The following is a 15,783-nucleotide window of genomic DNA, read 5'->3' as shown; positions in this document are numbered from 1 at the left end:
AATCTTCTTGCATTACAGGAGTATATGGGTGGCAGAGAGCACAAGATATTGGTGGTGGGAAACCTGGTTTGATGGTGGCTGCGGTCTGCAATCATGGAAGGTATGATGGAGGCGGAAGCACAGGCTCTGCTGCATGAGGCAGAGAAGGACAAAAGATGGGTTACGCAAAGCCATCTGTATCAAAGTACATACAGACTCAGGACCCAGTTCCAAGAGCTTACTGATGAATAGTGCATCACCAAGTTCTGATTTGATAAAGCTGCATCAAACAATAACAGATTTATATACCATTGCATACTAACTTGCAAATTCTATACAGTCTGTCTAAAGTTAGTTGCCTACATTGGCACGCCTAGCCAATGTAAGCACCTAATTTACCCCCCCCCCCCTTTTTGAAGCCACATTAGGCTTTTTTATCGCCAGCTGTGGCTGTAAAAGCTCCGACGCTCTTAGACTTCTATGAGTCACAGCGGCTGATTAAAAAAATCCTAACGTGGCTTCCTAAAAGGGGGCCTTAATTAGTTAATAGGCTTAATTAGCACAATAATTGGCACTTAATCCCTCATAATTGTCATTAATTGTATTTAATTGAAAGTTAGGTGCCTAAGGGCTAGATTCACTAACCCCCGATTCCGTGTCCGATCCGTACCCAATTGCATGCAGGCCGACAAATTCACAAAAGGCCTGCATGCAAATGGGGACGATCGTTGATACACCCCCCACCCACCGCACGGATCGCTAGAGAGCGATCCTCATGCATGCGCAGACCATCTGTAGATGGTATGCGCATGCGCTGGCACTCTAAGCCTGGCAGCGAATTTTAAAAAAAAACTGTTTTAAACTTTTTTTGCGAGCCCATGGTTTTAACCCACTTTAAGCCCGCGGGGAAGAGCAGGAGAGTCGGGGTGGCAGGAGAGAGATGTAGATTCGGGGCAGGCAGGAGAGAGAAGTAGATTCAGGGCACTCAGGAGATTCGGGGCACGTATGAGAGAGAAGTAGATTCAGGACATGCAGGAGATTCAGGGTAAGTAGGAGAGAGAAGGAGATTCAGGGCAGGAAGGAGAGAGAAGTAGATTTAGGGCACGCAGGAGATTCGGGGCAGGCAGGAGAGAGAAGTAGATTCGGGACATGCAGGAGATTCCATGCAGGCAGGAGAGAGAAGGAGATTCAGAGCACGCAGGAGATTCAGGGCAGGTAGGAGAGAGAAGTAGATTCGGGGCACTCAGGAGATTCGGAGCAGGCAGGAGAAAGAAGTAGATTTGAGGCACGCAGGAGATTCAGGGCACGCAGGAGAGAGAAGTAGATTCGGGACATGCAGGAGATTCCATGCAGGCAGGAGAGAGAAGGAGATTCAGAGCACGCAGGAGATTCAGGGCAGGTAGGAGAGAGAAGTAGATTCGGGGCACTCAGGAGATTCGGAGCAGGCAGGAGAAAGAAGTAGATTCGAGGCACGCAGGAGATTCAGGGCACGCAGGAGAGAGAAGTAGATTCGGGACATGCAGGAGATTCCATGCAGGCAGGAGAGAGAAGGAGATTTGGGGCAGGCAGGAGATTGGGGCTGAGAGCAGAGAAGCAGGGTAGAGAGCAGGAAAGCAGAAGGCAGGGCAGTAGGAAAGGACCTGAGCGACTGGTCCTCAGCAGTCGCTTCTTTTTGGATTGGCCAGCCCAGTCGCTGTTCCCTGAAATGTTTTGTGAATTGTGTTCCTGCCTACTTTGCATGCCGTTTCCCCTCATTTGCATGCAAAGATCGGAATTGGATCGGAGGAGGGGTTAGTGAATCGGGTTGGATGGAAATCGGGTCGCAAAGGGGTTGCAAACCAGCTCTGGCAGGATACACGTTTCAAATCTGACATAATGTAATCACAAAATAGAAAATAAAATCACTTTTTTTTCTACCTTTTGTTGTCTGGTCATTTTTTTTATTCAAATCATGTTGGTCCCAAGCTCTGATTTCTGTTTATCACTATCTTCTGTTCCTTCATTTCTTACTCTACAACCAAGTACTATCCTGCAAATAGATAAAACGTCTGAAGTTTTGGATATTCTTTTAGACTCTTCTCTTACATTTGAAGATCAAACATCTAATTTATGGAGGAAGATTTTGGGCTCCTTTTATCAAGGCGCGCTACGGGGGTTAGTGCGTCGGACATTTCATCACGCGCTAACCCCCGCGGCAGCCTAAAATCCTAACACCTCATCAATGGAGGTGTTAGGTACTAGCGCGGCAGGCGGTTTAACGCACGGTATTCCGCACGTTAAACTGCTACCGCGCCTTTGTAAAAGGACCCCTATATGTATTATGAGTAAATTTAGGCAAGTGAAGTTGTGCTTTTTTGAACATCATTTTGCACTGTTGGTTCAGATGTTAGTGTTACTTCAACTTGATTACTGTAATTCTTTATATTTGAACTTAGCATCAAAACTGATCAAAAAATTGCAATTACTCCAGAATACTGCGGTTAGATTAATTTTTGGTCTAAAAAGATGTGAAAATGTTGCATTAGCGTATAGAAATCTTCATTGGTTATCAGTTGAGAGGCGAATTAAGTTTAAATCAGCTTGCATAGTTACTGTTACCACTACTAATCACTTATATAGCACTGAAAGGCGAATGTAAGAATTGCCGCTGCTAGGTCAGACCAGTGGTCCATCGTGCCCAGCAGTCCGCTCATGCGGCGGCCCTCTGGTCAAAGACCAGCGCCCTAATTGAGACTAGCCCTACCTGCATACGTTCTGGTTCAGCAGGAACTTGTCTAACTTTGTCTTGAATCCATGGAGGTTGTTTTCCCCTATGACAGACTCCGGAAGAGCGTTCCAGTTTTCTACCACTCTCTGGGTGAAGAAGAACTTCCTTACGTTTGTACGGAATCTATCCCCTTTTAACTTTAGAGAGTGCCCTCTCGTTCTCTCTACCTTGGAGAGGGTGAACAACCTGTCTTTATCTACTAAGTCTATTCCCTTCAATATCTTGAACGTTTCAATCATGTCCCCTCTCAGTCTCCTCTTTTCAAGAGAGAAGAGGCCCAGTTTCTCTAATCTCTTGCTGCACGGCAGCTCCTCCAACCCCTTAACCATCTTAGTCGCTCTTCTCTGGACCCTTTCGAATAGTACCATGTCCTTCTTCAAGTACGGTGACCAGTGCTGGACACAGTATTCCAGGTGGGGTCGCACCATGGCCCAGTACAGCGGCATGATAACCTTCTCTGATTTATTCGTGATCCCCTTCTTAATCATTCAAGCATTCTGTTCGCCCTTTATGCTACCGCCACACATTGCGCGGACGGCTTCATCAACTTGTCGACCAGTACTCCCAAGCGCTGTACATTTTGACATTTATAGATGGTCCCTGCTTGGATGAGCTTATACTCTAATTTGGACAGACAGACATGACATAGAGAGTAGGAGATGCAGAACCCAAGATGAGAGGAGTTAGGAGTCAAAAGCACTCTCAAAGAGGTGGGCTTTTAACTAGGTCTTGAACAATGCCAGAGACGGAACCCACCCAAGGGATTCAGGCAGCTTATTCCAAGCATATGGTGCAGCAAGTCAGAAGGGACAGAGTTTGCAGTTGAAGAGAAGGGCAGTTGAAAGGAGGGACTTACCAGCTGAGCGGAGCTCATGGGAGGGGGGATCATAGGGGGAGATAAGTGAAGCGAGATAGTGAGGGGCAGCTGAGTGAGTGCATTTGTAGGTCAGTAAGAGGAGCTTGAATTGTATTTGGAAACGGATGGGAAGCCAATGAAGTGACTTTAGGAGAGGAGTAACATGATTAAAGTGGTTCTCCCGGAATATGAGTCATGTAGCCGAATTCTGGACGGATTGGAGGGGAGTGAGTTGGCTAAGCAGAAGGCATGAATTCAGATAATCTGATTTTGCTTTTTTCTCATTTGAATTATTCTTCCACCAGATTATGTGGTACTTTATTTCTACATTTTCCACAGATTAGAGGAGAATAGTATAAATGACAGCTCAATTCCTCTTTTGCTTACGCTGCCATTACAATATGGAATAATCTAGCTGTTTACAATTAGGACTATCGAATACTTAAGGTTTTGTAAAAATTAAAAAAACTTTTTTAATATGACTTTTTGTAATATTCTTGTCAAGATGATATTTTAATTATTGTTTTTGTATTTTCCTGTAGATTTTATGGCCTCTTTGAATGTAAATCATCTTCAACATTTTTGGTATAGTGCGATTAATAAATTGTGTATTAGATTAGGATTAAATTAACTCACTCAACAGTGTCTCCTGCCCATTTGATATTTTCTTCTTTTTCCATGCTCACCATCCATCTTCCATCTCTGTACCTTCCCTTCCCTTCTCTATCCTCCTCCCTGAAAGTTCAGTACCTCCCGAAGGGTCCAGCACTCTCTCTCCCTTCCCTCTAGCTCCAGCCCTCAGTTGTGTCTCTCTCTCTCCCTTCCCTCCAACACCCCTTCCACTCCATCTGGCCAATATCTTCCCTTCTCTTCAGCCCTCCTCACCCCATGTGGTCAGCATCCTCTCTCTCTCTTCCCTTCCCTCCAGCCCACCCCACCCCACCCCATGTGGCTTGTACCCTCTCTCTCTCTTCCCTTTTTCCAGTCTACCCCCACCCCATAGTCTGGCATCTTTCTCCTATCCTTCCTTTCCATCTCTCCTTCTTCCTCTCCCTCCATGCTCTGGCATCAGTGGCATAGTAAGGAGGGGCAGACTGCCTCAGGCGAACGGTGCAAGCACTGGCACCTATCCTCCATTTCACCCTGCCCTGTCCCCTGCATACCTCTTTAAATGTTTGGCAGCACATTTAAATGTTTGCCAGCAGCATCTTCCACTTGCTGCTTGTGCTGGCCTTGTCTCCCTTCTGACATCACTTCCAGGTCATGGGACTAGGACGTGATGTTAGAAGGGAGCAGAGTCTGGTGCAAACAATAGGTGGAAGATGCTGCTCACTCTGGTGAACATGTTATGGGGTACACAGGGGGCACTAAAGCAGCAGGGAAGAGTGGGGTGCGCTCAAGTGACAGGGAAGAATGGGGGGAGCACTCAAGCAGCAGGGACGAGTTGGAGGCCGCATGGCAGGTACCTCTCTCCTCATCAGTGGCAGTCTTCTCAACTCACTGCTTTGTTGGTGTCGGGCCTTCCTCTTTGTTGGTCCCACCTACTTCCTGTTTCTGGGTAGGCTGCAGCTGTCAGAAGTGGAAGAAGTTTGGATGCTGACCCTGGGAGCACCCCCTTATGGTCTGCACCCAGGGCGGACTGACACTCCCTCCCACCGAGTTGCCTGAAACGGTGAGTCTGATTTAAATAAACAAAAACAAACCTTAAAACATTCCTTTTCAAAGAAGCCTATCAAAAATGGGAAATAAAATCTTAATAAACAGAGAAACGCTTTTAAGAAGCGACAACCCCATCTCCTTCTTGTTTTATCCCTTCCCTCTTTCCTCCCTTTTATTTTTATTTACACCATGTAATTAAAATTTCCTTCCTCCCCCAGCTCCTTCTGTCTCTAATCAGTCTTGTCTTTAACCCCCCCCCCATTTTATTTTATTTAAATTTTAAGCTATTTAAAAATTTTCTAACTTTTATTATTATAAACCATCCAGATACACGTGATGGTCGGTATATCAAGCTACAAATAAACTTGAAACTTGAATCAGTGAATCAATTTGAATCATGAATTCGATAGCATGAGTATATACACAGAAATAACTGATGTTTTTGCCCCCTTTCCTGGATGCATATAAACTCCTTCCCATGATGCATATATACTTGAAGTTTCCTGCATATATGAGAATAGTTAGATCACTAGCAGATGGTTACTGGATGATAGTAGCACCCACCCACATGCACGCACACCCTGTGCCAAAGAGCTAAGTTGCATTAGGCATCTGCTAAACACACATTCCCATACACTGGCACTCTTTATACAACCTATCAAACAAAAAAAGTGACACCAGTCTAAATGCTGTTGGCCTGTATCCAACACAGGAGAGAGGGATATCCCCAAAGAAGGAGGCCAATTAAGCCCCATTGTGGTTCCACATGGACAGTCAGAGGAGTGGTACAACTGGACCCATCACAACATGAGAAGCATTGTAGAGATAACCTTTTGGGATCCCCCACCCCCACCCCAACTCCCTGAGCCACTTCAGATGTTTGGACTGCTCAGGTTGGGAATTTCTCTACAGCAGAGGAAAATTATGTAAAATCTTTGTAACATGCCACATGTTACACAACCTCATACTAAGGTGCCAACAGCCATTGCCAGAGGCTAAACAGCTAAACCCCTAGGACAAATTTTTGATTTTCCCGCCAAAATTCAAATTGGTGAACTGCCCTGCTCCCAATCAGGTCAGTGAACCCACTATTTTCAAAGTCAAACTGCAGACTTCAAAACATACCCTGAAGAAAGCCACAGCATGGTGGTTGAAACTTCAGTTTCTACCTGACAACACGCAGCAAGACCTGGAAACCTGCAACAAGCACAATGCCAGCTGCGGAAACCCTGAGAGAACATGATTATCAAGGATTTGCATTGTGCTCGCATCCAAAAAGACAACCTAAACAAATATAATAGTGACACAGCATGATTTCACTATGACTTGAGTAGCTGAAATGCATAATAAACAGTTTTAAAATTAAGTATTTATTCAGAAGGAAGTGATTCTGAAGCTGTGAAAAGTTTTTTAAATTTATTTTCATAAAATTACCCTAACCCAGTATTCTGTAGTTGGGGATAATCTTTTATTCTTCATGGCTTCTGTGATCAATGGTTTTCTTAAGGGGTGACATGTATAAGGTTTAGCCCCCCAAATGTAAGGTTTTGGAGGGGTAATGTTGAAGCAAAGGCGGTCTTACAATCCGCCAGGTCCCGGGTTCAATACCCTCATTGAAGATTCTCATTAGGAAGTGAAATTACTGACAAAGACAGCTAAGAGTGCTTGCATAAAGAATATATATATTGTGCAGAAATAGGCTTAATATTACAGAAAAGCAAGATTTATAAAGATACATCGAGCATTACAATTGTACAGATAGAAATAAGCTGTACAAATACAGAGACTGCTTCTGTGCTCTTGTGAATGAAAGAGAAAAGACAGTTTACCTGCCTTACAGAGTCCAGAGGAAAGAGAGAGGGGAGGGGTAATGTTCCAGAGAGAGAGAGGGGGGGGGGTGTTGCAGAGGCGAGGCTTTTATAGGTTAGAGCAGCACAAACGCGCAAATGCTGCAGCAAGACAGAGGAGGTTGCCGGCAAGACGGTAAACACCCGGGGGCAGCAGAGGAAAACACTGCATCGCCCTCGACCGGGGCTGCATAAAATACATCACGGGGCCGCAGGTTGGACACCCCTGGGTTAGAGTCTTATTTTAAAAATAGAAACTATTGTATGTCCCAGTATCTTTCTGTTTATAATTTGTAAACTGTTTGAAACAATGGTGAATAAGGTGAGTGGGGTGTGAGAGACCTGGAGAAGAAAAGAGGGAGAACCTGTCCCTCACAGACTGGAGTCATATGTAGTTTCCAGTTTCACTCTGACAATGGTTTCTCATTAACCCTAACTATTTGTGTTAGACTATGCAGCTGGGTTTACTGTATATCTTAAGCACAGACATTAACACCTCTTAGCTGTACCAAGGTCCTTTGTTTCCTTTAAGCACTGACGTAAATTAGGCTGTCTGGGGCAATCTGAGGTTGTTTGCACTGACATACCCTAAGGTCAGAAATGAATTATATGATCTCCCATAGGCCTTTGCTGACATTGGTAAGGCCAGCAAGTTAAGGCTGGGCTGACAACATGCCTTCAAAATCTGCTCTAATAAGTCAATGACGAACAGTTCTCACACACTGCCACCTCAAACTCACTTTCCTGCTCTGCAGACACATGCTGACCAATATTCAGTGATCCCTGGCACTTGGCAAGGGCTTGTGACTACAGGCAGATATTCTTCTTGGTAACAAAATTTCACCTTTTGCCAACTTTTTCGACAGATGTTCACAAACTGTGATGAGACATTCAGCATCCGGGCAATTTCCTTCTGCGTTAAGGTTGCTTCCTCCAAAAGAACACGAATCTGACCCTTCTTCTTTGTACTGATATCATAATTCTTACCCATTACTAGATTCCCACGTTCAAGAATTAATATTATACAATACATTTTCTAATGCAGTGTATCGCAAACTGTGTGCCGCGAAATGCCGGCAAGGAGGAGAAGCATGGCGCCGGCTGACTGCTTACAGGATGTGCCTCTTGCAGCGAGAGGCGCGTCCTGTAGACAGTCAGCCTGCGCCTGTGCCTCTCTTCCTTGCCGGTGCCTCTGCTCCTTCTCATCGCCTCTCCTTCTGCAGCACCCCCTCCCACCGGTGGGAGGCTCAGGGCCGCGGATGTTGACGTAATGATGTTCCATCTCAGCTGTCATTCTGAGGTAGCACACCCCACCTCTTCCCAGTACAGACATTCCATGCTGTAAGCATCAGCCAGACACCGCAGTTTAGTTCACACTGATTTTACTGCCAGCTACTGTAATAGTTTGATCCATCTGAGTGATTATTGGTGGAGTGCTTGTACCTTCTATCTCTGTATCATGATTCCCAAAATAGTACAGCCACTGTTCACATGAGCAGAGTTGTCAATTTACATTTTAGGGTAAAAGAGTTACACCTTAAACACCCATTAGAAAATTGTTCAGTATGAGAAGATTTGAAGGAGGGTTCAGAGTGACGGCATTCCAGGTCTTAGCAAATATCTGAAGCTTGTATACAGCACTATAAGTAAAGAAATTACTGAACACAGTGATTCAATGGCACAACCAGGCTGAGAATAGTTTGAAGAGTGAGATCGTGAGGGAACCCCTTTAAAATAACTCGTTTGGGATTTGGGTTTCCCAAAGCAGCTATGGCAAAACGCATCAGAACCCAGCGCTGGATCGAGAGATAAGGTCAAGATAATCTAATCTAATCTAATCTAATCCTTAGGTTTGTATACCGCATCATCTCCACGTTCGTAGAGCTCGACGCGGTTTACAATAGGAGAAATAGGAAGGAACTACAACAGAGGGTTAGAGGTAGAAGTGTGAAGAAAATTTAGAGGACTTGGGATGCCAAGATATAAGAGTTTCCTTGATTCCTAAATTGGAGGGAGATTTACATTTTTTGAGAAAAGCCAGGTTTTCAGATGTTTGCGAAAAACTTGGAGAGAGCTCAAGTTCCGAAGAGGTGAGGTAAGGTTGTTCCAGATAATAATAATAATTTTATTTCTTATATACCGCTATACCATATACCATATACTGCTATACCATAAGTTCGAAGCGGTTTACAAAGAGGGTCGTGCCGGGAGAGGTGCAGTGTTTACAGCAGGAGACATGTTTACATCAAGATACATATGTTTGGAACAGGAAATAATCTAGGTATTGGAACCAGGGATTTGAGATACATAAGCTTTGTGGAAGAGTGTGCATAATAATAATAATAATAACTGATAACCCTCTCACATTTTCAAATGCTTCTTGACTAAAGCAGTAGAGATTAAGGCCCAAATTTTGTAACCAGCGCCTAAAGTTAGGCACCTAGTTCGGAGGTGCCTAACTAGATAGGCGCCTATCTAAATTGAACAACAAGCTCAAGTAAGCTTTTTAATCAGCACTGATTGAAACATAGGCGCCTATCAAGAAAGCGCAATTCTGTAACAAGGCGCCTCTAAAAATTGAGGCGGCCTTCAAAAAAATAGGTGCTATGCGTTTTAGGCATGGGCGTGGCTACATGTTAGGCGCCTTGCTGCAGAATCACTGCTCTTAAGCGTGCTTAAGCGCTCGCATGGGCGCCTAACTTTTAGTTGTGCCTAGGGCTGGCCTATTTCTTGGGTGCCTCCAAAATAGGTTCCGCTCATTGTGATTCATTAAACAGCACCCAATTTTTACTTGAATCACGCTGAACACTGCCTAATTAGGCGCATTAACGATTGGGCGCTTCTTATAGAATTTGCCCTTAAGTTTTTTCTTGGGCTCACCCGCATGACGGTTTCAATACTACGCTTCTGAGCACAGCTAAGTACAAACCACGGCTTTACATTTTATAAGTTTGCCGACGTTTATTTTGTTGTTTTTGTATGAAAATAAATGTACATTATTCTAGTTTAAATAATATTGGCCTTTTCAATTTCATTTAGATTGAATTTTTAGAACATGCAAGAGAACAATTGAAGCTGGCAAAAAAGTGGAGATTCAGCGAATCTGATATACGAGAGTTAGGCAGTCAGTAAGTACAGTATTTGCTTTTAATATATTTTAGAAGTTAGGCCTTATAGTGTTGTCTTTGAAATGGTAATATATTTCCAACTGACAGGCTTTCACTAAGGGCTCCTTTTACAAAGCCGCGCTAGGGCCTTAATGCGCAGAATAGCGTGCGCTAAATTGCCACACACGCTAGCCGCTACCGCCTCCTTTTGAGCAGGCGGTAGATTTCCTGCTAGCGTAAACTATAGTGCGCGCTAATCCGGTACGTGCATTAAAACCGCTAGCGCGGCTTTGTAAAAGGGGCCCTAAAAGATTCAGAGACCAAAGGGCCCTTTTACTAAAATACGTTAAAAAAAATGGGCTTAACATTTTATAATGCAGGACTTTCCCATGTGCTAAGCCCATTTATAATGTGGCATTAAAATAGGACTTTGTATTTTTTTTATTGTTGCAGGTTCCACACTAATTTGTCCATTAGCACGAGACCTGCAAAAATTCAACACAAGAGCATTTATCGCCTCCTATATTAAGACCCTTATTTGAGCACTATTAGAAAGATGTTATTGGAGTATGGGTGAACTGGGCAGGGTTCAACACAGATAGGGAGAGAAGTGGAAAAATGCTGGTGTGTTCTAACACCAATATGAGGAAAATAAGTAATATGCAAACTGAAAATCCGTGAAGAATAAAAAGAAAGACATAGTAAATAAACTCTTACCATGAGACTACCACTAGAGGTCTCACAGCCATTTTGCTGTTGGAGCTGCTAAGGGTAGAAGCAAGTGGGGTTCACTACTGTCCAGAACACTCGCTGGACCACCCAGATTGGTCAGAGAGGCCTCAGGTGGACTTACTGGGATGAGGGGGAACAAGGGGGGGGGGGGGAGAATCTGGTCCTGTTCTGATTGAGGGGATAAGGAGTGGAGATTGGTTCATGTTGAGGGAGGCCTTGTATAATTTTGGGGTAATGACATGTTGAGGAGGAGGGGGTCAGGAGGGAAGGTAGAACAATGCAAGGCAATGGCCAGTACCCAAAGCTTTGTGATTGCCACTCGATATTCAGTGCTGGCATCCACCTAGCTAAGCAGGCATAGTTAGGACTGCTCTTTGTACAGTTCCATCTGTCCATTGAGCTGTGTCGGTATCAGCACAGATTATTGCCGGCACTTGCATAAGTACTGACTCCACCCCCACCCCCCTAATGCTCTCTCTTGCTAATATTTACTTTGAATATTGACTTCTATGTATGTACTTTTGTTTGTCTTATTGCCTAACAAATATGTCCCCACAGAGAATTGTGTCTCTCTTCTCTGTGGGTGATTTTTCTGAGCAAAACAGCACGCATAAATTTTGAATAAACAAACTTATGTGTTCCATTTGCTGCCTCTAATCCATTCTCTTCAGGCATCCAAAGATAAAAAGTAGACAGGTTGCTGAATGGAATTATTATGGTTTATGATTTATTAATGATTGATATAGAAGAAACTGTCCAAACCCATTAACATGCTTGCAATTCAGCTGTGTGTGCCCAATTAGGTACTGGCTTGGATGCTCATAGGTGGAATATTCTAGTTCCAACAACATTAGCAAATGCATTCTAGCATAACACATGCATCATTTAAATAACATTACTAGGCAAATTAATTCTTGAACCAGAGAAACTCTGGCATACGAGGATTATAAATGTCATTTTAATTCTCAGAAGTATGTTTTTAAGTCTGTTCTTGTTAAGAGAGAAGCAGTTATTAAATTCCAAACACTTACGAACAAGTCATAGGTGTTACCTTTTTTTTTTTGTTTGTTTACTGAATGACCTCTCTGTAATTCTGATTAGCTTCCAAGAACGATTCTAGCAGCTCAGGGTTCTCAAAAATTAGAAATATATAACTTTAGTCCAGTTAAAAAAAAAAAAAAAGCACCTTATTTGTTGACCTTATTTCTACATTTCTAAGTGGCCCAACATATCCAGAAATAATCAAAGCTTGAATGAACACAATAGTACAAACATTCATTTATTAGCAGGAACAAAAGACACTACGGTGTCACAAGCTGGAGTAAGCGCTAATGTGTTTCTTACTGCAGGTTAAAAGGGCCCTACTGTGGGACGTGCTCAGGTGACTGCAGTAGTTGTGGAATCTGTGTATGCTAAATGATAGGGACAATTTTTTTAGTGTTGGGTATATTTGGAGATACAGTACTGTTACCAGGGCAGGATTTACCAATAGGCCAAGTAGGCCCGTGCCTAGGGCCCAATGAAGGAGGGAATCAACATTGTTTTTTTACAAACGGCGATGGGCCCCTCCAGCATTGATCGGCAACGCGGATCCCACCCCAATCGGCAACGCAGCCCCTCCCATCGACGGAAAGTAAGACAAGCAAGCAACGCGGATAAGAAAGACAACGGGAACTGTATTTGTGCAAGCGGTGCTGCTTGCTCAAAGCTTTCCTCTGACGCAGCTTCCTGTTTCCGCCTGGGCGCATGGTGGGGTGGGGCGGGGCAGGGGGGGCCCAGTGTACTTGTGTGCCTAGGGGCCCTCGACGCATACAGATACAGATGCACACACCTGCAGAAGAGTTGAAAATGATTTCATGAGGCATGCTAAGTATGCTTTTCCCACAATGCTCCTCCTCCCTTGTGCTGCCAAACCTCATCCCAACTGGGTTAGCTCTTACTGGTTGAGATATGACTTTATTTTGTTTTAAATTCTATTAAACCTTGTGACTGAACCATTTAGCTTTCTTAATGGTTATGTATAGTGATACTAATAGAGGCATTTTCAAAACTCTAAGCCATCCAAAAAAGGGCATTTTGATGTCCAAGTAAGGGAAAGGGATTGGGACTTGTATACTGCCTTTTTGTAGTTATACAATCACACTCAAAGCGGTTTACATATAAGTACTACAAGCAGTTTCCCAATCTGTTCCAGTGGGCTTACAATCTATCTAGTATACCTGGGCCAGTGGAGGATTAAGTGACTTGCCCAGGGTCACAGGGAGCAGTAAAGGGTTTGAACCCACAACCTCAGGGTGCTGAGACTATAACACTATCTGATTTTCAAAACAGGCTTTCTGGACATCTTGTGAGTCATTCTACCCGCTGTGTGTCCTACAGAAAAGGGGGCCATGTTGGAGGCGGGCTTTGGGCAGGCTTAGACTTGGACATCTTGCAGTGATAATTGAACCTTTCCCAGGATATCCTGGATGGAACTTAGCCGTTCTCAGCTAGACCTGTTTTAAGAACGTGTAAGTACCTAAAAGGTACTAAAACTGACCACTCTCCCCCAGTGGTCACTGACCCCTTCCCACACCACAATGATCTGAATGAAACACTACATACCTGTCTCTAGAACAGCAGCATCTGGGATGGGAAAGCCTAGTAGAGCATCACACAGGTGTCTAAAGTAGCCTGGTGAGTGGGCTAGAGATCCATAGAGAGGAGGAACCAGGCCCATAAGCTTCTCTAACCATTATATTTATGGTGGAAAGTATGAGCTTACCAAAACCTTACTATACAGTATTGCCATATAAGTGCCATTTGCAGCATAAGGGCTGTTGGGGTGGTAGAATAGTGCTTATAGTAGGTTTTGTTGGGGGGAGGATGGGGTTTGGAGGGCTCACTATCACTAAAACAAATTGTGCCCTTTTTCCATGGAGGGATAATCTTCACCTTGAAGCCCCATTGTCTATTGAAAATACTCCAATTGAATCACTCTCTTCAATCAAAATTCTAGGTGTCATCATCGATAATAAGCTTACCTATCGCCCTCAAATCAGCACTCTTATTTAAAAACTGCTTCTACAAACTGAGAATGATACGGTCATTAGCTTCCATCTTAGATCCCCAATATCCTGATTCATTCCCTTATTTCAAAAATCAATTATTGCAATTCACTGTACAAAGGATTATGTCAAGAAGATATCAGACATCTTCAATTGATTCAAAACTCTGCCATCAAAATCATTACAAACTCAAAAAAATACGACCATGTCACTCCGTTATTAAAAAAAAAAGCACACTGGCTACCTATTCCTCACCGGATAGCATATGAAATTGCTGTCTTAACATTTAAAACACAAAAAAATACAATGAACCAGTGTTCTTAGACCGACTATTGATTCCATATGATCCTCCCAGAGCCTTAAGATCTGCTTCTCAACGAACACTTCATGTCCCCTCGTTAAAAACTATCGGCACCCGTCATGCCTCCATCTTTTCTGTCACAGCACCTTTGATCTGGAACTCGCTTCCATCATATATCAGAGCTGAACAAAATATTGACAAATTTGAGGATAGTTTAAAATGCTTCCTTTTCAAGGATGCTTATGAGTAATTTTTTTTCTTACCACTTTTTGATGCTATTTTCCTCTGCCCCCTCCTTTTCCCTCCTTGTTTTTTTTCCATTACTGTCTTTTTTTCTTTACAATATTGTAGTTCTCCCTCCTTTCCTTTTGTATGCAAGCTTTCCCTATGTTTAATGTGTATGGTCTTCGTTCAGTCCCATTTGTGATTTGGAGTTTGTTCCCCTTTTTTAATGTTTTATTTACTTGTATAACGCTTCGAATTTTATGATTTGCGTTTAATCAAAATTTTAATAAACTATGAAACTATGAAGTTATAGTGAGATGTGCACCTGGCACCTTTTATGTGTAGTTCACAGCAGTGCCCTCAAAGGTACCCCACTGCTCTATTGGTATAACTATGGGGCCAGTCCATTACAGTGTTGGCCCCTCCCATGTCCAAATGGTCTGCATTAGGACATTTTGAGCTTGGACGGTTTTGTGGTTGAAAATGGCAAATAAAGTTTCACATCCTAAGGTTTGGCCTTCCTGGAGGCCAAGACTTTTAACTAGGCGATTTAAAAAATAAATAAATAAATTAGATGTCTTGTATTGTTGCTGGCTTCGAAAATGGCCATTCTCTGCCTCCAACTTTGGACATTTTGTGGGAAATGTCCAAAGTCGGACTTAGACATCCTTATTGAAAATGGCCCTCCATGTGACTTTCAATCATGTAGTTTCCTACTAGTTGCTAATGGTAGAGAAGCATTCCAGTACCTATCACCTTGACGCAATGACGCCCAGTGGTTTAAATGTGTGAAGGGACATAATTGAAAGAAACATCAGTCTCTTTTGGGCCTAAGTTGCTAGTCGCCCAAAGTCAGCAGTGTCTAAAGTCCATTCTTGAAAAATACGTCCAAAATATTTTGCTTTTCAAGAGTCGTCTAACTGTACGTCCAGCTGTTTGATCGCCCAGACTGCTAAGTCTTCTATCTTTATACCCCATTCTCGTCCAAAAATTTGTCCAAGTCAAAAACGCCTAGAAAAGGACCTTTTGGATGTGGGAGGGCCAGCAAAATAATGGACTGGACATCTAGACATGGCACAGAGTAGTGGGGCACCTTACAGGGCACTGCTGCAAACTTCCCAAAAAGGGTAACACATAAACATCTCACCATAACTTCTTTATATGTCATGGTGAGCCCCCCCAAACACCCTAAAAACCTACTAGACCCGCCTGTCTACCACCCCCAATAGTCCTCACGACTGCAGATGGCACCTATATGGCAGT

General features: G+C 43.4%; 1 protein-coding gene across 2 annotated transcripts in view; it reads left to right on the top strand.

The window, feature by feature from the left end:
* The window catches only part of GDA (guanine deaminase), a 119,993-nt gene that overhangs the window by 29,762 nt on the left and 74,448 nt on the right, over positions 1-15,783 (top strand). For both annotated transcript variants that reach the window (XM_033954750.1, XM_033954669.1), the window contains exon 2: positions 10,148-10,236. In XM_033954750.1, coding sequence (XP_033810641.1) covers positions 10,148-10,236 — 89 coding nt within the window. The remainder of the gene's footprint in view (positions 1-10,147; positions 10,237-15,783) is intronic.

The sequence above is a fragment of the Geotrypetes seraphini genome, chromosome 1, assembly GCF_902459505.1.
Source record: "Geotrypetes seraphini chromosome 1, aGeoSer1.1, whole genome shotgun sequence".
Classification (NCBI taxonomy): Eukaryota; Metazoa; Chordata; class Amphibia; order Gymnophiona; family Dermophiidae; genus Geotrypetes; species Geotrypetes seraphini.
This window is presented reverse-complemented; position numbering and strand designations above follow the sequence as displayed.